General features: G+C 41.0%; 8 protein-coding genes, 1 long non-coding RNA gene and 3 other non-coding genes across 13 annotated transcripts; 5 read left to right on the top strand and 7 right to left on the bottom strand.

Annotated features, from left to right (window-relative positions):
* Nucleotides 1-30: 30 nt before the first annotated feature.
* On the bottom strand, nucleotides 31-1890 carry LOC115771619 (CDP-diacylglycerol--glycerol-3-phosphate 3-phosphatidyltransferase, mitochondrial). The gene is made up of 2 exons (XM_030717397.1): nucleotides 639-1890; nucleotides 31-577 (listed from the first exon to the last, which is right to left on the bottom strand). Exons 1-2 carry the CDS (start codon nucleotides 1701-1703, stop codon nucleotides 158-160), a joined length of 1485 nt encoding a protein of 494 aa, XP_030573257.1. The 5' UTR covers nucleotides 1704-1890; the 3' UTR covers nucleotides 31-157.
* A 263-nt stretch (nucleotides 1891-2153) lies between these two features.
* Nucleotides 2154-4932, top strand: LOC115771618 (serine/threonine-protein kinase svkA). Its single transcript, XM_030717396.1, has one exon. The coding sequence runs from the start codon at nucleotides 2598-2600 to the stop codon at nucleotides 4569-4571; it is 1974 nt and encodes a 657-aa protein (XP_030573256.1). The 5' UTR covers nucleotides 2154-2597; the 3' UTR covers nucleotides 4572-4932.
* Nucleotides 4933-5274: 342 nt separating this feature from the next.
* Nucleotides 5275-8152, top strand: LOC115772066 (flocculation protein FLO11). Its single transcript, XM_030718017.1, has 2 exons — nucleotides 5275-5420; nucleotides 5496-8152. Exons 1-2 carry the CDS (start codon nucleotides 5340-5342, stop codon nucleotides 7983-7985), a joined length of 2571 nt encoding a protein of 856 aa, XP_030573877.1. The 5' UTR covers nucleotides 5275-5339; the 3' UTR covers nucleotides 7986-8152.
* Nucleotides 8153-8458: 306 nt separating this feature from the next.
* Trnak-cuu lies at nucleotides 8459-8531 on the top strand. The gene has a single exon. It is a non-coding gene; the product is annotated as a tRNA-Lys (tRNA).
* A 118-nt stretch (nucleotides 8532-8649) lies between these two features.
* On the bottom strand, nucleotides 8650-8721 carry Trnaq-uug. Its single transcript has one exon. It is a non-coding gene; the product is annotated as a tRNA-Gln (tRNA).
* A 183-nt stretch (nucleotides 8722-8904) lies between these two features.
* Trnaq-uug lies at nucleotides 8905-8976 on the bottom strand. The gene has a single exon. It is a non-coding gene; the product is annotated as a tRNA-Gln (tRNA).
* A 230-nt stretch (nucleotides 8977-9206) lies between these two features.
* Nucleotides 9207-22761, top strand: LOC115771806 (sperm-associated antigen 1). Of its 2 annotated transcripts, XM_030717682.1 has the most exons (6): nucleotides 9207-9563; nucleotides 9632-10065; nucleotides 10125-10252; nucleotides 10320-10447; nucleotides 10501-10743; nucleotides 22540-22761. In XM_030717682.1, the coding sequence occupies exons 1-6, from the start codon at nucleotides 9297-9299 to the stop codon at nucleotides 22750-22752; spliced, it is 1413 nt and encodes a 470-aa protein (XP_030573542.1). In that variant the 5' UTR covers nucleotides 9207-9296; the 3' UTR covers nucleotides 22753-22761. The 2 variants fall into 2 exon arrangements, with proteins under 2 accessions (XP_030573542.1, XP_030573541.1); XM_030717681.1 differs by lacking the exon at nucleotides 22540-22761 and having other exon boundaries at nucleotides 9209-9563; nucleotides 10501-10979.
* On the bottom strand, nucleotides 10959-14776 carry LOC115771816 (uridine phosphorylase 1-like). Its single transcript, XM_030717695.1, has 7 exons — nucleotides 14711-14776; nucleotides 12202-12234; nucleotides 12021-12141; nucleotides 11618-11959; nucleotides 11405-11546; nucleotides 11154-11347; nucleotides 10959-11074 (listed from the first exon to the last, which is right to left on the bottom strand). Exons 2-7 carry the CDS (start codon nucleotides 12210-12212, stop codon nucleotides 10988-10990), a joined length of 897 nt encoding a protein of 298 aa, XP_030573555.1. The 5' UTR covers nucleotides 12213-12234; nucleotides 14711-14776; the 3' UTR covers nucleotides 10959-10987.
* On the bottom strand, nucleotides 14937-17694 carry LOC115771808 (uridine phosphorylase 1-like). Its single transcript, XM_030717685.1, has 4 exons — nucleotides 17524-17694; nucleotides 17272-17474; nucleotides 15211-15894; nucleotides 14937-15151 (listed from the first exon to the last, which is right to left on the bottom strand). The coding sequence occupies exons 1-4, from the start codon at nucleotides 17573-17575 to the stop codon at nucleotides 15008-15010; spliced, it is 1083 nt and encodes a 360-aa protein (XP_030573545.1). The 5' UTR covers nucleotides 17576-17694; the 3' UTR covers nucleotides 14937-15007.
* LOC115771817 lies at nucleotides 16469-17256 on the top strand. Its single transcript, XR_004018975.1, has 3 exons — nucleotides 16469-16733; nucleotides 16783-16859; nucleotides 16929-17256. It is a non-coding gene; the product is annotated as an uncharacterized LOC115771817 (long non-coding RNA).
* On the bottom strand, nucleotides 18763-22286 carry LOC115771812 (uridine phosphorylase 1-like). Its single transcript, XM_030717690.1, has 4 exons — nucleotides 22267-22286; nucleotides 20740-20863; nucleotides 19962-20309; nucleotides 18763-19899 (listed from the first exon to the last, which is right to left on the bottom strand). The coding sequence occupies exons 1-4, from the start codon at nucleotides 22269-22271 to the stop codon at nucleotides 19384-19386; spliced, it is 993 nt and encodes a 330-aa protein (XP_030573550.1). The 5' UTR covers nucleotides 22272-22286; the 3' UTR covers nucleotides 18763-19383.
* LOC115771815 (uridine phosphorylase 1-like) lies at nucleotides 22748-26583 on the bottom strand. The gene is made up of 7 exons (XM_030717694.1): nucleotides 26518-26583; nucleotides 24009-24041; nucleotides 23828-23948; nucleotides 23425-23766; nucleotides 23212-23353; nucleotides 22961-23154; nucleotides 22748-22881 (listed from the first exon to the last, which is right to left on the bottom strand). Exons 2-7 carry the CDS (start codon nucleotides 24017-24019, stop codon nucleotides 22795-22797), a joined length of 897 nt encoding a protein of 298 aa, XP_030573554.1. The 5' UTR covers nucleotides 24020-24041; nucleotides 26518-26583; the 3' UTR covers nucleotides 22748-22794.
* Between the last annotated feature and the right edge of the window lie 15 nt (nucleotides 26584-26598).

Here is a 26598-nt window from a genome sequence, read left to right as displayed (position 1 = left end):
TTGTTTACAAACTTTTTTAATTATTACAGGATGACTGAGTAAAAAATTAATTTACAGCAATATGCACAACCAGAACTCAAAACAATACACATATTGGAGACTATAGTAACTGACCCATAAGATCAACAAATTGAACTAAGTATGTGGACTATATTAACTAAAAAAAATTTCTAAATATGCGCACCACAGCCTGCACCCATCGAGGCACACTTCTCTGGACAATCTCACGCTCCGCTGTCGTGGACATGTCGTATAAGCGATCCGCCTCATTTTGAAGGCGTTGGCTGAGGTCTTTGTTAGCGGTCACCAGGCAAACTTGCGTCTCCAGGTCACGATTGACCGAGCGCTCGCCAAAGTTTGAGGAACCGATTAGCGTCAAATTGGGCAGTCGAGCCTCGGGCAAATAATACCAGAGTCCCTTCGCATGGTACGTCCAGCCAGGTTTCTCGTACTCAAAGAAATTGACTCGATGATTTTGCTTTCGTCGCACCAAACTCTCATAGAAGCTTTTCGCAATCAGTGTATAGGCAGCAGGTATGCCTCCGGCGGGTCCTTTGGCACCTTGGAAACCATTGGCCTACAAGGAAGCAAGAAGAAAATGTCACGTAAAGTAAAAAAACCGAGATGACACCACCTACATTTGGATGAGCCATGAGAATGCTACACTGCGCCAGACATTTATGCGTGATGGTGTCCATGTACTCCTGCGTGAGATTGAAGTAGCCGGTGGCCAGTTTGAGGCGTGAACCAGCAATGCATTTAGAGAGCAACTGCTTAGTCACCACGCTGTCATGGTGTATGCCAATCTGGCCCATCTCCAGCAGAGGAAACACCCACGTGTCCGCTTGTGTGTTCTGATCCCTGAGCTGCAATTGCTTTTGGTACGCTTCCTGAACGAAATTTGTAATACGCTCCTTGGCCAGACGAATGAACTGATCTTTTGTGCCTTCGTATGGCAGTATGCGCCAGCTATGATGCAGTCCCTCTACCGCATCTGCGCCGACAGCCAGGCTGAACTCCTGCACACGCTCAATGAACTGCGCATAGAAATCTGCAAGCGGTTTGTCCTCAATAAGTATGTAACGATCCTGACGATTTGTAAAGTAGTCGTTGGACAAATTAGCCCCAGATATGATCACTGCATCGTCAAACAAGTACACCTTCATGTGCTGTAGTCCCAGTAGTTCGTTCCAGCGCGGCGGCGCCAGTCGTTTGGTCATGCCGCGCAAATCCGGCGTATGGTACAGCGAGAATTGCACCTGTTCGCCAAATTCGCGCACCAGAGGTAGGAGCATGGTCTTGGAGTTCGCCGCACCACGTGTGCCGCGTGTAAAGTCCAATAGCACATTTAGGCGCAATGAAGACTCCGCCTGCAGGCTATGACGCAACGTCTGCACAAAGGAGCTCTCCAGCTGACCTGTGCCCAGATACAGGCTGGCCAGCACAATGCGTCGCTTGGCCTGAGCGATGCGCTGTATCAGCGTTTGATAGAAGTGTTGAGGCTCGTGTATGACCTGTATCTGATCGCCTCGAAGAGGAAAGCATGGCGCCAGATTGTGTAACCAGGATAGACTCTCCAAACCGGGCGAGCCTGCAAATCCGCCACACAATAACTGTTGCGGTGCATGCTGAAGGCAGCCCAACAGGTCGCTCTGGGTGGCAGGACATAGTTCTTGGGTGAATAGGCGGCGCAGGTACATCATTTTCGTTGAGGGCCTTCTAAATATTGGACTCCTCTACTCCTCTACTCTGGCCGTGCCAGCTCCTGTTGCAGTGTTCGACCTAGCTGTGATGCTAGTTTCATTCATTGGTTGGATTGAGTATTAAAATAAACTGAACTCGTTTTACGAAATCATATCAAAATTACGTTTACGTGCTGTTGCGGTGCTGGGAAATTGAGATATATCGATAAATTATTTCTTATCGACTTACACACAGATGTCCGATTGGATTTGTAAAACCCATGGTATTTTAATTTTCGAACGGGCTGATCGCACTAAAGAACGCTGTTTTAGTATAATTTATATTGTATATAATCGAGTATAATACAATCAAATGTAAAGTACGTATAAAAATCCTGTTATGTGAACAGCGTAGTTGTTTTAAATATCGATGCTCAACGCTTAAAAAATTAACATATCGATATATCTGTCGGACACCACTAGCACAGCCAGCGCAGCGCAACAACAACAAGCAAGGAGAGAAGAAGAATCAAGCAAAAGAAAAGCCAACGAAATCAACTGCGAAAATTTTGGACCTTCTTCCTACACACAGAACTTACATTGTCCAAATGCTTTTAAATGTGAACGCAAGGGATTAAAAACGGCAAATAGTTGATGTGTGTGTGTGTGTATGTGTGTGTAGAAAATCAAAGCAAGTTTCAGTACCCCAATAGTGCAACGCAACCAGGTACGAGTGCGTGCAGCAGCAGCAGCAGCAGCAACAACAACAAAGAGAGCGAGAGCCGACCCGAGCCGTAACTCACTTTGCTTTGGGATTTTCATTTGCTGCCTTTTCTTGCTTTTATTTTTGCTTGAACATTTTGTAGACGCAACGAAATTTGAAGTCAGGTGGCGTGACCTTTCATAACAGCTAACATGTCTTGGACAGAGAAAGTAGATCCGGAGTTGATCTTCACAAAGCAGGAGCGTATTGGCAAGGGCTCCTTTGGTGAGGTCTTCAAAGGCATTGACAATCGCACGCAGCAAGTAGTGGCCATCAAAATCATTGATCTGGAGGAAGCCGAGGATGAGATCGATGATATACAGCAGGAGATCATGGTGCTATCACAGTGTGATTCGCCGTATGTGACTAAATACTATGGATCCTATCTGAAGGGCACTAAGCTTTGGATCATTATGGAGTACTTGGGGGGTGGCTCCGCATTGGACTTGATGAAAGCGGGCTCCTTTGAGGAAATGCACATTGGCATTATATTGCGCGAGGTGCTCAAGGGTCTCGACTATTTGCACTCAGAACGCAAGCTCCATCGCGACATCAAGGCGGCCAATGTACTGCTCAGCGAACTGGGAGACGTAAAACTAGCCGATTTTGGAGTAGCTGGCCAGCTAACCAACACGACATCCAAGCGCAACACATTCGTGGGCACACCCTTTTGGATGGCGCCGGAGGTTATCAAGCAATCCCAGTATGATTCCAAGGCGGACATCTGGTCGCTGGGCATCACGGCCATTGAGCTTGCCAAAGGCGAGCCGCCCAACTCGGAGCTGCATCCAATGCGCGTGCTCTTTCTAATACCGAAAAACAATCCGCCCCAATTGACAGGTAACTATACCAAGTCATTTAAGGACTTTGTCGAGGCATGCCTAAATAAGGATCCCGAGAATCGACCCACGGCCAAGGAGTTGCTTAAGTATCCGTTTATCAAGAAGGCCAAAAAGAATGCCTACCTGATTGACTTAATCGATCGCTTCAAGAAATGGAAACTTTCCAAGGGCGATGAGAGCGAAACCGAATCGGAGAACTCGGATTCCGACTCGGACGCCAAGCAGAGCGGTGGCGGCGGTAGCAGCCACGACGAGCCCTGGATAATGACCGTCAAGGGTTTGCACATCAATAGCGCACCGCGTGCTGGTGTTAACAGCTTCCAGCTGCAGGAGCACGAGTTGACCATGCAGAAACTCATGGCCACCACACACTCGCCCTCGGGCAACTCCAGCGGCAGCAACCAAACCGCTTCGGGCAGCAACAGTAGCAACAGTATTGGAGGCGTCGTCAAAGCCGCGAATGCAGCTGGCGTGGGTAATGCAACTGCAGCGACGGTGGCGTCTGCTGCCAGCGACACACCAGCGTCGGTTAACAGCAACAGCAACAACAATAACAATAACAACAACAGCAACAACAACAACTTGAACAGCAAACATGCCACAACTACCATGCTAAATGCGCCATTGAGTGGAGGAGGAGTGGCATCAGCTAGCAATGCGTCATCCGGCGCTGGGAGGATGTTGCCTGTCAGCACATCTAACTCGGCCAATGACATTGTGCAGAAACGTGCCAGCTCTAAAACAGAGCTCCGTCAGTCGCGCTCTGTGGCCACATTGGATCAGGTGGAGGAGCGTCGCGCGTCTTTGGGCCTACCCCTAAGCATGGACCAGCATCAACAGCAGCAACAGCGTCGTAGCAACAATCGTGAATCATTCCATGCGATAAGCGCTAACAATGTGAGCAACTGCAGCAGCAGCAGCAACGCTGCCGAACACAACGATTCCTTGGCTTCCAATCAATCCAATCACGGCAAGCTGGCAACCAGTCAGGGACAGCGAATGCTGCATCACACGAACAGCGCTTGCCTGAACAACTTGCTCTTCCCAGTGCTGAGCGACATACAGCGCAAGTACAGCAACAGCAGCAAGAATTTGCAGAGCATGCACGGCGTGGGCGTGGGCAGTGACATTGGCGATCTGAAGTCCGTGTTTGAGCTGGCCGAGCGTTCCAGTCCGGGCGTTAGCGATCTGTTCATGAAGGAGCTAATCCATATGTTGATGCCCGGCTATTCGGAGACGCGCATCAATAACATTATGGATCGCGCCATACGTAACCGCAAATAGGCCGTGAAACGGTTAACCAAATTCCAAAACAAAACTTACATAAACATATATATATATATTCTATATACATACTATACGTGTTAAATAAATCCCGAAAAACAACAAAAAACATCAGCAACAGCCGCAGCAGCAGCAACGGCAACCAACATATTCCGACATAGTGGCCAATGGAGCTAGCAGCGTTAGACTTATGAAAAACGAAAGTTTATATATACTTATGTAGTTGTACATGTACGTATTTCAACTGAGCCATGTGGCAAATGTTTATTCAACAGTTATTTAGGCATACAAGATGTATTCGTTTGTTTATCTGCAATATTAATATTATTAATATAATGTAAAACATATGCAACTTTAAAATAAAACAAAATGCAAAATGTGATCGGAATTTAATTTAGCGCCCGTCGCAGCTATACATTGTGGCGGTTGGTCGATAACACTGTAATTGTAATCACTAGCCACGCAATGCTTTGTATGGTTAGTGGTGTTATCGTATTCAATTAAACTGCAATAGTAGCAAAATTAAAAGGTCTTCCGTTAATAAATTATTGAGTAAATTGTGAACATATTATGTAAATTATAAACAAAAATGAAAATGTTGCTTGTAGTCGAAATTAAATTTACCGCCCATATGGTGGTGGTCGATAAGACAATTAAGTATGACAGTTTTTTGTGCAATTGATCTGGCATCTCTCCTCGAAAAAGAAGCTAGAGTGCAAACAATTAAAAAAAAATAAGCCTGTACATGGAATTAGATTTATTTCAAAAATGTCGCAAATTTTAGTAGATGAGGAAACATTAGAAACGCTAACCTATGAGCGTTCGAAAATTTGGTCCAACTTTCTTAAGGTGAGCTCAAATATACATATATCTAATACCTGATCGTCGCCTTAGCATTGAGACTCGTTTTTTTTATTTTTTTAGAGTTGTGAGGAACACGAAGACAGCGAAGAAATTGATATCAGTCAAATCGAGGATCTATATAAAAATCAGGACGAGGAAAGTATAGGCGTTATTGAAGAGGCGGAAGAAGACGATGTGGCGAACGATATAAACAATACAACGGCCTGTATGAGCAAGGCCGAACTTACTCTGATGCTTTGCAGCGGTGATAACAAAGAGATTCTAAATCAAACGCTGCCCATTGTTGAGGAGCATGTGCGCAAATGGAAGGCGGCTGGCTTGGATCGCATACTGAACACTTTTGATGCGCAGAAGATCGAGCAGCATGTGGGCGACTGGTTGCGTCGCCACAACAGTGCCTACGGCGATAAGACATTGCTGCAAATGTCTCCAGCAAAGACGTGCCACAAACGCTACAAAAATCATATCTACTCGCCGGATGTGAGCAATGAAAGCGAAAATGAATCGATGCACTCTGTGGACACAGCCCGCTACATACGCGCCAGTCGCAAGCGCACCGTGTCCACTGCCACCAAATGCAGCAGTCCCATGACAACAATCAAAATGTATCGCACGGTGCCACGCAAGCGCGACGAGTTGCGTGCCAAGTACGGCTGTGATGAGTACAATGAGGAGCAGGAGCATCGTCATCACATGCAGGCACTTCGTCATCGTCGGGACCAGATGCATAGGCGCAATCGTGAGCGCGAACTGATTTACCATACGAGTCCAAGGCATTATCCGTATAGTGTGGCTGCCAGCTTTCATGGCCAGCAGCGCCGCAAGCAGCTGCGCAAGCGACGCGACAGCTCTCCACTTTTTCCATCATCATCCTCCAGCGAAGATGAGCGTGGGCATACCCGCTGCGACTGCAGTGCATGCGTGAGGCGGGCCTTTTCCAAAACGACCCACCCATATTGTGCCTATCGCAGCTATCACAGTCACAGCCACAGCCTGTATCATCATCAGCGACTTGAATTGGGCTCGCGCAGCATATTCAAGCGCAGCGTGCATCAGTTACGGCGTCAACATGCCTTTGAAGAGGACTTGCGGCCGCGTTTGTTGGAGAGCGATTGTAACTGTTGCAACAAAGATCGACTCTGCTCAAATGTGGTGCACATTGCCAATAGCTCAACAGAAGAATGGCTGGTGGAGAATAAAAGCAGTCCCGACCCAGTGCAGCCGAGCACACCCAGATGCCGAACGCAGGCCTCGACAAGTCGTTCCAAGACATTAAAGCAAACGCCGCAGCCAAAAGTACAAGCGAAGAATAACCAGATTTGTTTAATTGACGAAGAATCGGAAGAAGACACAGAGGAGGAAAAGTTGATGAAAAAGACAGCCCCCAAATTGCAGCAACTGCCCGAAGCAGAGCCTAAGAAAAAAGCATCAGTTAAATTCTTAAATTTGGAAGAGGCAGCCCCCATACCAACTCCCAAAGCTGCATCTGTGAAATCCACCTCTGTGCCAATGCCAAAGCTTGAACCGAACAAAAAAGAGCTGACAAGCACAACTAGTTTGTCGGAGATGAGCAAAGAATCCATTAAAACTGACAGCAGTGTCGATAAGGAACCATTTGCTAAACCTGACAAGTCCAAAGCGTCTAGCCACAAAAAGCAGCCACCTAAATCTGCAAAAAAAGTGACTGCAGCTGAAAACAATGCCAAGAGTAAAGCGAAACGCACGGACAACACTTCCGGAGAAAAAATTGAAAGCACCACAAAGTCAAAGCTTAAGAAAACCAAGCAAGTGTCAAATGAAACAAATGATCCCGAATTAGATCTCAAGCGTGCGCTAGCGCTTTCGAAGCAAACATATTTGGAGGAGTGCAAAAAACTGAGGCAACAAGCGGAGCCAAAAGAAGAAGTTGAAGCCGCAGCATCGCCACAGCTGCCGGAGCAATCGAGCTTTAACAACCAAAGCGTGGCATGCAACTCGACGGCTATGTCCAATGATACGGCTTGCGCACGTGTCCTGAAAAAATCGGCCAAGAAGCCAATTAAACATGCAGCCAGCACATCACAAGCGGTGGTTGATCTTTGTACCTCCGATTTCGCTTCTGCATTTGACACTTGCCGGAACCAGACAGATGGTGATGCCGACTGTACTGTGGTAACATCTACAACTAACTGCGAGCCACCTGCAACCGTCACCAAGACAGCAGCTGTGGTCCCACGTCCAAATATTAAGTTAACAAAAAAAGGAATTTTACTGTATGCGCCGGCCGATCGGGCGCAGAGCTGCAGCTCAAGCAACTTTACGCTCACCGAGCACAGCCTCAGCCCCATCATTGGACAACGAAAAGCGAGCAAGTTTCTTAAGTATCACGTGGGCAGCCGCAGCTTTGACAGTCGCTACTCGATTTATTATCGTCCCACGGCGAAGATGACGGCTATGTTGTGCTCCGATGCCAAGTCTGTGGATTATGAGTCTTCCAGTTCCAGTAGCAGCGATGACGACATCTTTGATCGTGTTCAGCGTTACGGAGAGGTCTACTCTGTGCTGGAGTAAAGCAACGAAGGCGATTGATTCGCCCAATTGTTGGTCAATTGCTATAAGCAAAACATTGTGTATACTTTCTTAATATATGTCATATTTAATGTTAATCAGCTTGTCTTTATCTTTAATTATATTATAATATTTGACGAAGTTTGTTATATTAAATATTCATTAAAATTTCGCCGCTATTAACAACAAAAATATTACTAACATTCATGTTCAGATTTTTGCATTAAAAATAACGTATCTTTAAATGTTTACTTATAAGAATATACTGAACTCTTTGCAATGTCCGAATGATTTAAAAAATATTTTCATTTATACAAACCTTAGTAATAAAAGGCAAAACACAAAGCAATGTTTATTTTTACATTGAAGAAAACGCAACAACATTGTATTGAAAATCGGTGCACTTAACAATTTATTCAGTTCAGGATGTCCGAAGAGGCCATACTTATAAGTTTTTATCCAATTTGGCTGCAAGTGCCCGGCTAGCTCAGTCGGTAGAGCATGAGACTCTTAATCTCAGGGTCGTGGGTTCGAGCCCCACGTTGGGCGAAAGTTCACTTTTTGTACTATTTTATTATTTAAATAATATATTCTGTCAACAGCTTCTGTTAAAATTACTTAGGTAAAAAAATAATTTAAAAAATTTTATTTGGCAACTAGGTAGCCAAGGTTCTACCGAGATTTGAACTCGGATCGCTGGATTCAAAGTCCAGAGTGCTAACCATTACACCATAGAACCGTGGTGACGGTGTAGAGCCTAGTATAATAAATTCCTGATCACAATTTTGTTAAAATATTAAGAAGGTAAAAATTGTTTGGAAATGTTTAGATTATGTACTTAAATAATTTTACTTTCAATTTTTAAAATTCAAAACAAAAATATTTTTAGAGTGAAAATAACAATCAAAAAAGAAAATTAAACAGGTTCTACCGAGATTTGAACTCGGATCGCTGGATTCAAAGTCCAGAGTGCTAACCATTACACCATAGAACCAGGTTGAAAATCGACTGCTAAAACCTAATTTTGTTGTTATGGCCAATGTTACAGTATTGTAAAATGTCTTTTGGTTAACATTTTATTTGGTACTTATAAATGACATCTGATATTTTTAGTATTTTTTATTGAGGCAAATTTAAATATTAAATGTAACTGAAAATACGAAAGCAAATACGTTTCATATCGATACGCCGTTGTCAAGCAACATACAAATTTTTGTTTAGTCAATAATAGCAGAGAAGCATACATCAAAACAATTTTAAATAGTTAACTAAAATTTATTATTTTCATAGAGTGCAAATTGATAATTCAAAGAGATGGAGAAGAGTAAAACGCTGTTGGAGAAATATCAAATACCAATAAATCATCTGGATTTTGCGTACGTGGAAAAATGCCAAAATGCACGCGAAATGGAAAAGATTGTAATGATTTTACGTTCCGGTGAAGAAGGTTATTTTCCTGACTTGACACGCTGTGCCGAGGAGAAATTAAAGCAGCTGAAGCCAGACAGTAAATTGTTTCGCATCGAGGAGCAAATACGTTCCAGTAATATGCTGGACAAACAGGAACTCAAGCCCATATATGTAAATATCTCAGATGAGATTCCATGTGAAATGTAGCTAATTTGTGCAATAATGATAATGTTATCCAGGACTGGACAAATGACATCAAGAACAAGGACAGCGCGTTGAATGAGCTCAAGGAGGAATCGGCTGAATTGGCAACGGATCTGCCACCCGTGCGAAAGCCATGCAAAATAGAAATTGACAAGGAGGAGAGTGAGACCCAAAATTCTGGACCAGTGCCTAAGCCGAACGCAAAGCCACAGTTGAAATCAACAAATGAAGAGCGCATCAAATCTACGGATTACAATAAATGGGACAAGTACGATCCAGATGAGGAAATCTTGCGCATGGATTTGGAAGAGGAACGTTCGAAAGAGCATGCAAAAATAAAATTACGAAAAACTGAGACAACAACAAAAGAGGAGCACATTAAAATTTGTGAAAAAGGCGCCGACGAGCAGCGCCTGCAGGCTCAGCTCAAGAAACTAAGTCAAATCGAGCGCGAGCAATATGCCGAGAAGTGAGTAGAGTCCAGTTCTTTATATAGATGTACTGGTATATACATTTAATGCGGTACAGATATCGTCTGCGGGGCAACGAGTACTTTAAGGCCAAGGAGTATGACAATGCCATTGAGGAGTATACACTAGCTATAGTTTACGATCCGGCACGAGCTGCACGCGCCTACAACAATCGCGCCGTATCGTGTGAGTAGTCACGTACCTATACCTATATATATATATATATATACCTAATCATCTGATTTATCGACAGACTTAAAGAAGAAAAACTATTTGCCAGCTATAGATGATTGCGAAGCCTGCCTCCGGCTCGAGCCCGACAATGTGAAGGCACTTCTACGTTTGGCCGATGCCAACTATGGCCAGGGACGTCGTCGCGAGGTTTGTAGCAATTTCAATGCATACATGATATATCCTGACTTATCTTCTGTCAGTCCTATGGCTTTTATCAACGCGTACTTGCTCTGGAGCCCAATAATATAAGTGCTAAAAAGGCGCTTGACGAATTGCGTCAACAGTTGGGCGAACTGGCTCCTGCACATGCTACACGTATGATCATTGAGGAACTGCAATCGGAGAAAGCCGCAGCTGACAATAAGCCCAAGACACAGGCAAAGCCACAGCCAAAGCAAGTGCAGTCGGAGAAGCCGCCCAAGGATTATGATCTGGCCGAGCTGGTCAAGCCAAATCGGGTCATTAAAAGCAAAATAGCTTGTGCTGCCGAAGCACTAGGAGGCACACTGAAAACCAGAAATCCCGTTGCCAGCGCCCAAAAGGAGCAGCTGCAGCAGATGATGCAAGGGGTGTCCACAGCGCAGGCGGAGCTGCGTCTGCCGCAGAGTAACAAGAGTGGCAACAACAACAAGCTCTTAATACAGGAAATACTATGATATAAGAATAAACATATGATATTTATTTAATTCAATGTAATAAATGCTGTATATAACGTCCCACAATATAAAACGGGCGCTGCTCAAATGTTTCCTTTTCGTGCATTGTAATGGACACCTGTGAAAAAATTATGCGCAGAAACAAATTAAAGGAGAGCTGAACTTTATATAACCATATGTTTTGGAAGGACTCTGACCTGATCGCCGTTCAAGCGATTAATGAGCGTTACACAAACATCAGCAGCCCTGACCCCAACCTTTTGAGTCAGCGAGGCGAACATGGTGGCCTCCATTTCGATGTTGCATATGCCCTTCTTTTGGCATTCCTTCAGGAAATCCATCTTTTCATCGTCGCTGTATTCACACACAGCGCCATCAGTGCGTCCTTGACCTGCATAGATAAAATAAAGTTGCATATTTGTCGTCATTTCATGTGGTCAGCACTTACCCTCATAGAAACAATCGGTGGACATTGTGTTGGCAATTATGGTGTTGAAGCCATCGTCAGATTTGGCGCCATATTTTAGGATCTCCTGGCAAAGTGTGTCTGGGAAACTGGCGGGTCGCACCACACGCTTTCCCAGAATGGCCTAGCCAGACGCCAGAAATAAAACAAGAAATCATTAAGAGTGAGCAGGTACTCCGTAACTTGCACACTTACAATCTCATGTTCGTTTTTTAAGTAACCATTATACGCATCCTTGGTGATTACAACGGTGCCCGGCTCAACGCCCACGCCGCCACATGTGCCAATGCGTATGAATACGGGATCCTGACACTTGGCATACTTGACCAGCTTCAGCAGCTCGTGCAGCACCACCGAGAACGTTGAGGAGCCGACACCATGGCTGACGCATAAGACGGGGCCCACCTTGTAGACAGCATAGCGTTGTCCACTTTCGCATAGATCAACAGGTTCGCTGTCGTCCTTTATGCCCAATATGGGACGCAAATAAATAGCCAACTCCCGCATACGCTTCGAAGTGCCACCCGCGCATACGGCCTAAGCAGGGGAAGGATTATAAATATTTCAGCAATCAAATTTATTCGAAGATCTCACGCACGACTATATCGCCGAATCGCTTTTGAATATCGCTAGTATCCTCTGTATTGGGCACATTGATGTTCAGATGGTATAGAAAATCAGAGGGCATCTTATTGAGATTGGGATTTTTCAGATTTACGCTGTGGGTAAAATACTTAAAGCTCGTATGCACTTTGCCATGTAACGCAATGTCCACTTACCCTCTTAACATTGTGTGTTAGTACTAGATAACGCTATAAATAATTTCAAGATAATAATGTCATATTATTTCATTGGTAAATAAAATGGGTAGACGATAGCTTATAAGCTTAAAGCTTATAAATAATGTTATTATCTAACTTGTATAAGTGGCCTGTAAAATCTTCAACCTACATTTGACATAACAGAATGGATTTTCCGTAAAGTTTGATTGGATGAAAATAAAAAAGGCTTTAATGAACCTCATTTTTCGACCGATTCTTTCTATAGAGCTACATTAAATAGTAGTTATATCTTGATGTGACTTAGCTCATATAAAAACAGCTTAGTTAATGCCGAGTTTGGTCTAGATATATTGAAAAACAAAAAGCACTTTCGTATGCCAGCTATTATGATATATAGTTGTCCCATCCGGGCTGTTCGATATATGTACTGCCCGCAGAAAGACGGACAAGTGCAAAGTTCCAAGACGATAGCTTTAAAACTGAGAGAAGGAGACTGATATATATTATATTATATTTTATCTTTATATTAATTTAACTTAAGTTCAATTGCTATCTCGACATTAACTTCATAATAAGGTTCTAAATATATTTTTATTGTTCTCCGATACAAGAGCAGTCCCTGTATAGCGTTATCGCCCGACTTTTTGCTGCGTCGCGGAATCGCAACAGAGACCCCTTATCTTATTATACTCATTTTTCTGTGTAAATATACGTATGCATATATGCTTTGCTGTATGACTCGTTGCATTGGCTGAAGAAGAAGAGAAGTGCAAAAATGCACGTATTTTATGGCAATTCTGAAGAATTTCAATATTTGCTATCAACTTAACAGCCAGACGAACGACCCAACTGCAATAAAAAAACAAGAGGTTCTAGTCGGGAGCTCCCGACTAGGGGATACCCTGAACCCTCTTCTTTCAACATCAAATGCATATATATATTCTATTTTAGACGCTGTGTCAAGTTTGGTGACTCTAGCTCTTATTATTTACCAAAATTGCGCAAAAAACAGGATATCGATATCGATTCTTATCGATTGCTTGGAAACGGAGTAGGTTATCGATTATCGGAAACAAACTCGATCTGCGCGGCAACTAGGATTATCTACATCTAAAAGTATCTAGCTCTTATAGGTTCTGAGATCCTTGCATTCATACATACGGACGGACGGACAGACAGACGGACATGGCTAGATCGACTCGGCTATTGGTGCTGATCAAGAATATATATACTTTATGGGGTCGGAGATGCTTCCTTCTGCCTGTTACATATATTTGGATTTTGCACAAATACAATATACCCTTATACCCATTTTTAATGGGTTCAGGGTATAATAAAACTTATTAAAATGTCACAATGTCAACGAATGCATTACAATACAATTGCAATGCTATTTATAGAATTCAAATTGACGCGCATGAATATGTGTGTGAACATGCATTCAGCATGTGGAATGCAAATGCACACTTCTTTGTTTTTTGTCCGAACTTGATGTAATTGTACTAGAATGTTTATACAGTCTCAAAAAGACAATAGCATTAAAGTTTTGTCTTAAGTTGGTAGACAGTTCTAATTGATTTATTTATTTGAAATGTATTGAAGGATAGTTATATGACAAATTTGTTGCCTAGGTTTTTTAGACATAGCTGAATCGACTCGATCTATAATATTTGTATATATATTTGTATACTTCGAGGGTCGGGGATGCTTCCTACTGCGTGTTATTTACATTTGCACAAAGACAATTTACCCCCTTTGTCCATTTTCGATAGGTTCTGGTTATTATTCAATTCAATTCAGTTGCGTTGCCATGGGCTTCATAATGTACCTAATATATGATCGAAATCTTATCACTTTCGGACCACTTTATTTTGGAAAGCTCTTTCAAGAACCGTCCATGTGAAAGGCTGGGACGTAAACAAAACAACAAAACAACATATATGGCAGATATGCAATGGTATTTAATAGTCAGCAATCCATTCGTTCTTGCTTTGCAGTAAAGCAAATAAATATCTAAAACTACCTCGCTAAAGGGCAAAAAATGAGCGGCAAGAAATCAATAACAATATTTGTCACGAACTTACACATACATACATCTTATCTACAAAACTTTATATACACGCTTTTATATTTATATTTATATTTATATATTTAGACAAGAAAGATAGATCTATTCGAAAGTCTCCGGCTACTATTTTGGGATATAATTCGGTGCCTATTATCCGATCTTTATGAAATTGTTAAGAGATAAATCTAAATATATGTAAATACCAAACATCACGGTCGCAGTTTTACAAATAAGTTTATTAAAATGTTGAAGGGAACGGCTAAGGTATTCAAAAAGTGAACTATTCGAAATATGTGTAAATTAGACATGACTTGGTGTTACAAGCTCTTGACTTGATCTGCGCGGGCTCACACATTCAACTAGATTGGCTCGGTTGTCACAACTATATAACCTGTTCTACACACTTTCAATACGTTCTATTTATAAAACTACACTTACATTTTGCTGAAGTTTTCACGCTGTGATCGCTACGACGTCGCTTTAAATACTGCAGTATACAATTCGCATTGATCGGCTGGAGGTCTCGCTTTTTTCTCTCTCTCTCGCTCTCTCTCTCGCTCTCGCGCTCTCTCTCTCTCCCTCTCACTCTATCTCTCGCATACAGTGATGCTGCGAAGTGCAATTGTAACTAAGACTTCGCTCATATACTTGAAACTGGTTGTCATAAGAAAAAAAACATTTTACTGAAAAATAAATAAATAAAGGAGTACATTCTTATACAGTTAGTGTTGACAACTAGTTCTGATCGCCACTGCAATCACATGTGTAAGAACTGTCTTCAGCCGGGGGCTCTCCGTACATTGCCTTCCGTATGTAGCGAGCGATTAGTATTTGAGGTCTTGTGTCGTAATCTTTGAGTCTCGCTGGTGGTGAGTCTATCTGCAAAAAGCCAAGAGGTCGATGATCAGTGTCCGCGACTGGGCATAGATTAGACAAACCTGGTCGCCCTCCATGCGATTGAGTAGGGTCACACAGACGACAGCGGCACGAATATTGGCCTGATTTGTGAGGCTTGCGAATGTGGTGCTCTCCATTTCGATATTGACAACTCCACTCTGAGACAATTTCTCCAGGAATGCCATCTTTTTCTCTGGCGTGTACTCGCAAAAGGCACCGTCCAGACGTGATTGTCCCTCATAGAAATCATTTGTACAGAGCGTTTTGCCCAAGACAGTGTCATAGCCATCTCCACAGGGATTAGATAGTGATCTAAGCGTCTTGGCCAAGTCCTGGTCCAGTGTGGTGGGCCGTAGCTGGGGTTGAGTTTGAACGACCACCTCATGCACGGGTCGCAATTGGCCATCCAGAGCCTCTGAAGTAATCACCACGGTGCCAGGCTCAACAGTAATGCCACCACTGGTGCCCATGCGAAAAAAGACAGGATCCTGACACTTGGCATGGAACAGGAGCTTGATGAGCTCGTGCAATACTATGCTGATTGAGGGGCCGCCAATGCCATGACTGGCGCACAGCACTGGCCCAACTTTGTACAAGGCGTATCGATGGCCTTCCGCGGAAATGTTTTTTAGCTGAACGCTTTGGCTCATCTTGAGTCCAATCTCTTTCATGATGAAATTGGCGAATTTCTCCATGCGCGATTCCGTGCCGCCCAAGCATACGAACTGTGGCCATGACAGTTGATAAATAAGCAAGAAAGGTTGCTCTAGTCGATAATGTCCGACTAGGATGTTTCCAAAAACTGAATAATATACGTACTAAAATGAGTAACGCCGAACAATAATATGCCTTAGCATTAATAAAAAATAAATTTAAAAAAAACAATAAATGAATTTCTCCCTTTCCACGATAGCTAAAAAATAAAAGTACTTGATGTGAACATACAAATTTGGTGACTTGCCCTGAATATTTGAAATTCGCTCAAAAATAGAATTTCAATTTTTATCGATTGATTGGAAACAGGGCAAGCTATCGGAAATAACCATGTACTACGCGGACGATAGGGGTCGGCGGTGCTTCTCTTTTTACAGTTGAATGAAATATTTGAGATCCCTTTGAAGCCTCTATCTATTAGTGAAAAAATAGCCATAGAAACGACCGATTTACAATATATGTATGTGTGCATACAAAGTAGATGCCGATTTTTTAACGTCACTCTCCAAAAACGCGCTCCTTCCATTCAGTTTTGAGAATCGACGAAGTTTTACAAAAATGTATCGATGTTTTACTTTGTTTTGTTTTGTTGAAGCATCGATACTTAGCGTTTGTTATGTGTCTACATTAACTACTACGGCAACGCCGGCCAGCCAGTACTCTCTTTAGGGATGGGCATTTCCTGCCCACCGTCACGAACAATCGCACAACACTAAACTAAATCTGCACATCACTAAGCAGTTGACTCAAAAACGTAAACAAAGGCTAGTGACAAAACAATGCAAAAATAAAGCTAACAAAATTTCGGCGGGTTCCTTGTTGTTGCCGTTGCACATAAACCTATCCTGTGGTAATGATCAATTTATTTTCTATCAGCAAACATAAATTCCATATTCCAGATGACTTCTATTCGAACGGCAGCATTCCCCTTCCTAACGTTAACGAATTTTTTGCCGGACATTTTCTTTTTCACTATGTGCGTATAATTGTGCGCATTTATCAAATATTATTATTAGCAAATATTATTTCTTAAACTAAATTACAGGAACAAAAGACAGACGACAAGACTTTTGCCTGTTGCCGCTGGAAACAATAATCGATTATAATTTTTTACTGAGTGAATATAATTCTCGAATTGGAAATTATGTGAGGCATATAAGTTTGAAAGATTGCTACCTTACTCTATCTAAAGAGCTCTCCGGCAGCCCAAAATGTAAGCCACAACAATATGCATCAATGTTTTATTCTAATGCATCGATATTGAGCTTTGATGTTCACCGGTAAATCGATGTACATTTCTATTTCATCTATTTCATCATCAACAATGATGCAAAAGCCAATTCAGCAATTGGCAACCCTACCAAGAAGCGTTACTTAACTCAACTTACGCGCACATCTCCGAAAACCTTTGGAAAATCAGTTGTTACTGTATCCAAGTTAAGATGGTATAAAATATCCGGATTAAGGCATTCGACGTAGGGGTTTATGTTGCCTAAAGTGGACTCCAATTCTTGCGGTTCTTCGGGGTTGCAACCGTCCTTGATGTGCTTTATGAGTTCATCAATGCGTTTATTTTGTGATTTAACCATGGCTGCATAGTTGAGTTATAGGAATGACACACAAGACTAATATTTGCTCACCTTTCAGTTCGCAGACATCTTTTTCAATATCTTTACTACATTTGGTCGTCATTCTTTCAAGCTTTTAAGTGAATTTGATTTTAGTCCGAAAAAGAATTTTGAATAGCTGAAATATATTTAGAATTTAGAAAAGTTTTGTATTTGAGTAAATTCTCACATCAAGAAGTTAAGGATACATATTTCATAGATCTTGACAAAGTTTAAACTCTTAGAAAAGTCTGATTAATTTTTTAAGAGTACCAAATGAAAACAAAGATCGAGAAATAAAAACAAAAATAAAAGTTTCCTTTTGTTGTTTCCCTCAACTGTGAAACATCACTCAAATTAATTTGGCCATAGATATTTGAAAATGATTATGTGGGCTTTGGATGGTGAGCCAAAAATATCCATACAATTCTTTTTGGCGATTTTCTACACTTGAGGGTTGGAATTTATCAAGCTACAGTCAAAATTTCAGCTTCCCAGCTCTTAGGTTTGAGCTGAGCGTTGATGGCCAGTCTGTCAGGACAAAAAGTTTTATATAGATAATATACTTTATACGAACTTCAGCATTAATCTCAAAGGCATTAAGGCAAGTGTGGCACGCGTCACTGTGCCTCGTTTCGTACAACCAGAGCCAGAAGCTTGAAAAGGCTGCAAAAGATTGAATGACTGCTGCAGGCAAAGGCACTACTCATCAAAATGATGGACCCACACCGGCTAAGCCTGAGGCACAGCATCAGCACAACAGCTTCATCGAAAAAGAATGGTTCAAGCTAAGGCAGCCCGTAAGGTAGCCGGCATCCCATGGTGCGGCACAAGCGATGCCATCGAAGCAGGTCTGCGCCTAACAAAGTTCGGAGATCATCTCGATTTCTTCAGCAGCCGCCCTGACTGACCCTACTACAGAGCGGCGCTCCCTAAAGATATACCTGCGATATACTAACTAGGGCAATCGATTGAATCCCTTACATTATTAGGCTATGTCCACAAGAGTTTCATTGTAAATATCCCATCAGTGTACATACAACTATGCCCTTGCTTCATAGTCCTGCGCTTGATCAAATCCTCCTGATCAAATCCAGCGCACAATATGACAAAGAGATTACGCAGACGACAAAGCAAACAATCTTTAAGTTTTGAAATACATTTTGCTTTTAATATACCAATTAGTTTCATAAAATGTTTGTGATTTCATTTAAACCGATTTTATATTTGCTTCAGCTGAATTTTTACGTGTACAACTTGATTTTTTATTTATTTTTTTTTTTTTTGAATTGAATAAGAGCAACTTTTGTTAATATAGCGTATGATTAGCAACATGCGAATATGCGAATGCGCATAACAATTGTTTTTGGAATTACAGCACAATATGTGTAATAGAATAATTTACGAAATTTTATATTACGATTTGAAATACATATATTAATATTTGGTTTGCCTCATTTGGAATATGCAACATAACAATTAACAATTTTTTTTTTATATTTTTGCATTTTCTTTATTACCATAGTTGCAATTAGCGATGCGATTAACAACAATTTGATTTAGTTTATATTGAAACACAACGTCACATTGAGTTTATTATTAATATTAATATGTTAATATTTAGTTTGGATAAGTTCATTCAGCTTTTAGCGTTTATACGCCAATACCTGCAGTATGCTTGTCATTAAATAAGCTAATGAGGAAGTGGTTATACGTATAGTACATAGATACACATATGGGGAAATAAAATAAGAACCTAAAGTGAATTAAACTATGGAGTGTTTAAAGGAATATTTGTATACATGAGAGTTGGTTTGACATATGAGTCAAAAGGTAACTTGAAATCATATATCCGATGTATATGCAATGATCTTTTGTATTTGGCTGCTAGCTCTAGTCATGGGCCTGTGATTCCTGCTGTACCAGCTTGAAGCGCCTCGGTGACTTTATGGATCCATGCTGTCCAAAGAGCGACTTCAGTTGGCCATGCTGGGCGAGCACCTTGCGTATATACCTGGAGACGAGTATCTGTGGACGCTGCTGCCACTCATTTATAACCTCTTTGGGCGCATTGACCTGGTCCCCATTTAGGCGATTCAGGAGCACAACGCAAACAACGGCTGCTTTGATGCCCGCATGATGTGTTAGCGCTGCGAAGATGGTGCTCTCCATTTCGATGTTGACGACGCCGTTGTCGCGCAGCTTCTCCAGATAGTTCATCTTATCGGTTTCGGTAAACTCACAGAAGGCGCCATCCAGACGTCCTTGACCCTCATAGAAGTCATTTGTGCACAGCGTCTTGCCAATGATGGTGTCGTAGGGATCATCAGCACTGGCCAGCGATTTCAGTTCACGTGCCAGCTTCTTATCCAGCTTAGCCGGACGATGCACAGTCTCGCCCAGAATTGTCTATAGAGAATTGACAATTATCATAAATAAATCAGAAGTAAGCCCAGACAACATGCACTTACAAACTCATGAGAGTTGCGCAAATGCCCATCCAACGCATCTTCAGTGATGATGACGGTGCCGCCGTCGACGCCAATGCCGCCACAGGTGCCGATGCGTATGAATATGGGATCAATGCATTTGGCATGGTACATCAGCTTGATAACCTCGTGCATCAGTATGCTAATCGAGGGGGTGCCCATGCCGTGACTGACGCATAGCACCGGACCGACTTTGTACATGGAATAGCGGTACGAGAACTCGCTAATATCCTGCAGCTGTGTTCCAGCGGGAAGCTTATAGCCGATCTCATCCATAATGAAGTGTGCGAAGTTCTCCATGCGCTTTGGTGTGCCGCCCATGCAAACGAACTGGTTGTGAACGCATTGAAAGAGCAGAATATGAAATACCGTTTAAAAAATTTAAATAATAATTCGAAAAAATTAAAAATATTAACTTGATTTTCATTATCAAGGGCAATTAACATGTCTTATAAAGTGAATCGATAATGGATATTAAGTTAAGACTGGAAACGGCAAACTTGTTTTTTTTTTCGAACTCTCACTTGCGTAATCTGATCGGGTTTAGTTGTATACCACTAATTAGCGTGTTTAGAATGCAAAGTATTCTTAACCCAAAGTATTTATGATAATGGTGACTATGAGCCATTCTCCTCAATCAAATGTCAGTTAACCTTGACATAACTTTGAACAAAGCATATATGTACATATAAAATACTAATTTATTATTGGAAGTCTTAAGAAGAAATCGTTAAAAGATCAAAGCTTGTTCAACACTCACCTTAACATCGCCAAACATTTCCCTCAGATCATGGCTCTCGCTACCGAGCGCTACGTGATATAAGATATCCTGATCCATAAGTTCAATATTGGGGTTGCGTAATTTAACTGTGCCATCGGCGTATCTGCAAGCAATAAGCGCAATGTCAACTACTGTATAATAATTTATATATACATATTTGTTTTTAATAGAAGGTGAATTCATCAATAATACAAATAATCTTAATATAAAATATTTCACTATGCACAATCAAAAGTAATCAGTTATTAATAAAGTGCATTCGTAAACATGTTTAGACGGAAATTATAGTAAGCGTCAGTTGATTTCCCGATAAGATTGTTATTTCCGAGAATTGTGAATTCCAAGAATTGGAACCATCGCATAAAGCTAATATACCCTTTAACAAATTATTAGGGTGAACTATATTTACAATATATTTTTCTGAACATTAGAGAATTTCAGAGCACATAATGGCAACCAAATGTAAAGACCAAACTATACTATTTGAATGAGTGTATCCCAAAAAAAGAATAAAGTTCTGTATATCAAATATGGTTAAAAAACAAACAGGATGTCGATATTCGATCCTTATGTTTAGTTGACAATTTTGATAACAGAGACGATGTTTAGCTCCACAATAATAGAAGAGTTTCGAACCAACGACCTTTGGCATACACAATATAAATTCCATATGTCTAGATCGGTATAATAAAACACTTAAATAAAACAACTTTAAGCGAAACCTGAAAAGCTCTGTCGGTCACACAAGATGATGAGAAATAATATAATTATCCTTTAAACTGTAGAGAAGCCCGCTTCTGTCTGTTACATAAATTTGCACAAGTTTAATTCACCGTTTTTTGTTACCTATTTTAAATGAGTATCTAAAAAAAAAACAAAAAAATAGAACCGTTTTTCGACCATCTGGATGTTAATTTCCAATAGGACACAAATTTAAGTTGCCAAAAGAGAGTACCATATGAGTTCATCACCAAACATTCCATTTTATTTGCACATATATGATGGATGGGTGCATGAATGTAAGTTGATACGAAGCCAACTTTTATGTATGCGTACAAGCCCGCCAAAGCACAGCCCCAAAATTGTACGCGTCATTTGATTAGCCTTATCAACCACCTAACAAAATATTTGAGTAGCTAAAAAGAGCTGAATATATAGATTTTAATATGTTGGGGTGTTTGTATATGTACGTTTTATGTAAATATGTATTAACCTTGATAGCAAAATTTTAAAAATGATTAGATTTCTGTGAAACATCTGATCCATAAATTAGCTAGGTTCATAGATCCAGAGGTGTCAAGTTTATCAACAAATTTTGCCGAATCATTCAACAAATGAAATTTGAGCGCTTAATAACTGTCAAAACACAAAAACAGCAGGGGATCTAGAGGTCTGTGTTCAGTTCTAGGTGTAGGTCTAGGTCTTGATATCGAAACGACACACCCACTTCAATAAATGTTTGCAGGTGTGTGGGTGTTTGTTCAAGTGCTTCTGCAATCTATTTACCTCATTTCGTACACCTTATCAGAACCGTGTCGAGCTACTTCAAGGTGGCGGCAGTCTTTTTCCGGCCAAATCACTTAATCAGTCCCCTTATGTTCCGGCAGGTGCCTGAGCACTTTGGTCACCGCTCTATAATAGGAAGCCAAATCAAATTCCAGAAACGATTGGTGAATCTACAGAGTCTCAGACCCCAAAGGAAATTCGCTGAACACTTTAGACAGTCGACATATTGGGCAGTCGGAGAAGCCGCCCAAGGATTATGATCTGGCCGAGCTGGTCAAGCCAAATCGGGTCATTAAAAGCAAAATAGCTTGTGCTGCCGAAGCACTAGGAGGCACACTGAAAACCAGAAATCCCGTTGCCAGCGCCCAAAAGGAGCAGCTGCAGCAGATGATGCAAGGGGTGTCCACAGCGCAGGCGGAGCTGCGTCTGCCGCAGAGTAACAAGAGTGGCAACAACAACAAGCTCTTAATACAGGAAATACTATGATATAAGAATAATATTTATTGATATATATGATATTTATTGAATTCAATGTAATAAATGCTGTATATAACGTCCCACAATATAAAACGGGCGCTGCTCAAATGTTTCCTTTTCGTGCATTGTAATGGACACCTGTGAAAAAATTATGCGCAGAAACAAATTAAAGGAGAGCTGAACTTTATATAACCATATGTTTTGGAAGGACTCTGACCTGATCGCCGTTCAAGCGATTAATGAGCGTTACACAAACATCAGCAGCCCTGACCCCAACCTTTTGAGTCAGCGAGGCGAACATGGTGGCCTCCATTTCGATGTTGCATATGCCCTTCTTTTGGCATTCCTTCAGGAAATCCATCTTTTCATCGTCGCTGTATTCACACACAGCGCCATCAGTGCGTCCTTGACCTGCATAGATAAAATAAAGTTGCATATTTGTCGTCATTTCATGTGGTCAGCACTTACCCTCATAGAAACAATCGGTGGACATTGTGTTGGCAATTATGGTGTTGAAGCCATCGTCAGATTTGGCGCCATATTTTAGGATCTCCTGGCAAAGTGTGTCTGGGAAACTGGCGGGTCGCACCACACGCTTTCCCAGAATGGCCTAGCCAGACGCCAGAAATAAAACAAGAAATCATTAAGAGTGAGCAGGTACTCCGTAACTTGCACACTTACAATCTCATGTTCGTTTTTTAAGTAACCATTATACGCATCCTTGGTGATTACAACGGTGCCCGGCTCAACGCCCACGCCGCCACATGTGCCAATGCGTATGAATACGGGATCCTGACACTTGGCATACTTGACCAGCTTCAGCAGCTCGTGCAGCACCACCGAGAACGTTGAGGAGCCGACACCATGGCTGACGCATAAGACGGGGCCCACCTTGTAGACAGCATAGCGTTGTCCACTTTCGCATAGATCAACAGGTTCGCTGTCGTCCTTTATGCCCAATATGGGACGCAAATAAATAGCCAACTCCCGCATACGCTTCGAAGTGCCACCCGCGCATACGGCCTAAGCAGGGGAAGGATTATAAATATTTCAGCAATCAAATTTATTCGAAGATCTCACGCACGACTATATCGCCGAATCGCTTTTGAATATCGCTAGTATCCTCTGTATTGGGCACATTGATGTTCAGATGGTATAGAAAATCAGAGGGCATCTTATTGAGATTGGGATTTTTCAGATTTACGCTGTGGGTAAAATACTTAAAGCTCGTATGCACTTTGCCATGTAACGCAATGTCCACTTACCCTCTTAACATTGTGTGTTAGTACTAGATAACGCTATAAATAATTTCAAGATAATAATGTCATATTATTTCATTGGTAAATAAAATGGGTAGACGATAGCTTATAAGCTTAAAGCTTATAAATAATGTTATTATCTAACTTGTATAAGTGGCCTGTAAAATCTTCAACCTACATTTGACATAACAGAATGGATTTTCCGTAAAGTTTGATTGGATGAAAATAAAAAAGGCTTTAATGAACCTCATTTTTCGACCGATTCTTTCTATAGAGCTACATTAAATAGTAGTTATATCTTGATGTGACTTAGCTCATATAAAAACAGCTTAGTTAATGCCGAGTTTGGTCTAGATATATTGAAAAACAAAAAGCACTTTCGTATGCCAGCTATTATGATATATAGTTGTCCCATCCGGGCTGTTCGATATATGTACTGCCCGCAGAAAGACGGACAAGTGCAAAGTTCCAAGACGATAGCTTTAAAACTGAGAGAAGGAGACTGATATATATTATATTATATTTTATCTTTATATTAATTTAACTTAAGTTCAATTGCTATCTCGACATTAACTTCATAATAAGGTTCTAAATATATTTTTATTGTTCTCCGATACAAGAGCAGTCCCTGTATAGCGTTATCGCCCGACTTTTTGCTGCGTCGCGGAATCGCAACAGAGACCCCTTATCTTATTATACTCATTTTTCTGTGTAAATATACGTATGCATATATGCTTTGCTGTATGACTCGTTGCATTGGCTGAAGAAGAAGAGAAGTGCAAAAATGCACGTATTTTATGGCAATTCTGAAGAATTTCAATATTTGCTATCAACTTAACAGCCAGACGAACGACCCAACTGCAATAAAAAAACAAGAGGTTCTAGTCGGGAGCTCCCGACTAGGGGATACCCTGAACCCTCTTCTTTCAACATCAAATGCATATATATATTCTATTTTAGACGCTGTGTCAAGTTTGGTGACTCTAGCTCTTATTATTTACCAAAATTGCGCAAAAAACAGGATATCGATATCGATTCTTATCGATTGCTTGGAAACGGAGTAGGTTATCGATTATCGGAAACAAACTCGATCTGCGCGGCAACTAGGATTATCTACATCTAAAAGTATCTAGCTCTTATAGGTTCTGAGATCCTTGCATTCATACATACGGACGGACGGACAGACAGACGGACATGGCTAGATCGACTCGGCTATTGGTGCTGATCAAGAATATATATACTTTATGGGGTCGGAGATGCTTCCTTCTGCCTGTTACATATATTTGGATTTTGCACAAATACAATATACCCTTATACCCATTTTTAATGGGTTCAGGGTATAATAAAACTTATTAAAATGTCACAATGTCAACGAATGCATTACAATACAATTGCAATGCTATTTATAGAATTCAAATTGACGCGCATGAATATGTGTGTGAACATGCATTCAGCATGTGGAATGCAAATGCACACTTCTTTGTTTTTTGTCCGAACTTGATGTAATTGTACTAGAATGTTTATACAGTCTCAAAAAGACAATAGCATTAAAGTTTTGTCTTAAGTTGGTAGACAGTTCTAATTGATTTATTTATTTGAAATGTATTGAAGGATAGTTATATGACAAATTTGTTGCCTAGGTTTTTTAGACATAGCTGAATCGACTCGATCTATAATATTTGTATATATATTTGTATACTTCGAGGGTCGGGGATGCTTCCTACTGCGTGTTATTTACATTTGCACAAAGACAATTTACCCCCTTTGTCCATTTTCGATAGGTTCTGGTTATTATTCAATTCAATTCAGTTGCGTTGCCATGGGCTTCATAATGTACCTAATATATGATCGAAATCTTATCACTTTCGGACCACTTTATTTTGGAAAGCTCTTTCAAGAACCGTCCATGTGAAAGGCTGGGACGTAAACAAAACAACAAAACAACATATATGGCAGATATGCAATGGTATTTAATAGTCAGCAATCCATTCGTTCTTGCTTTGCAGTAAAGCAAATAAATATCTAAAACTACCTCGCTAAAGGGCAAAAAATGAGCGGCAAGAAATCAATAACAATATTTGTCACGAACTTACACATACATACATCTTATCTACAAAACTTTATATACACGCTTTTATATTTATATTTATATTTATATATTTAGACAAGAAAGATAGATCTATTCGAAAGTCTCCGGCTACTATTTTGGGATATAATTCGGTGCCTATTATCCGATCTTTATGAAATTGTTAAGAGATAAATCTAAATATATGTAAATACCAAACATCACGGTCGCAGTTTTACAAATAAGTTTATTAAAATGTTGAAGGGAACGGCTAAGGTATTCAAAAAGTGAACTATTCGAAATATGTGTAAATTAGACATGACTTGGTGTTACAAGCTCTTGACTTGATCTGCGCGGGCTCACACATTCAACTAGATTGGCTCGGTTGTCACAACTATATAACCTGTTCTACACACTTTCAATACGTTCTATTTATAAAACTACACTTACATTTTGCTGAAGTTTTCACGCTGTGATCGCTACGACGTCGCTTTAAATACTGCAGTATACAATTCGCATTGATCGGCTGGA

The sequence above is a fragment of the Drosophila novamexicana genome, unplaced genomic scaffold (genome assembly GCF_003285875.2).
Source record: "Drosophila novamexicana strain 15010-1031.04,08,12 unplaced genomic scaffold, DnovRS2.1 tig00000108-arrow-pilon, whole genome shotgun sequence".
Taxonomy (NCBI): domain Eukaryota; kingdom Metazoa; phylum Arthropoda; class Insecta; order Diptera; family Drosophilidae; genus Drosophila; species Drosophila novamexicana.
This window is presented reverse-complemented; position numbering and strand designations above follow the sequence as displayed.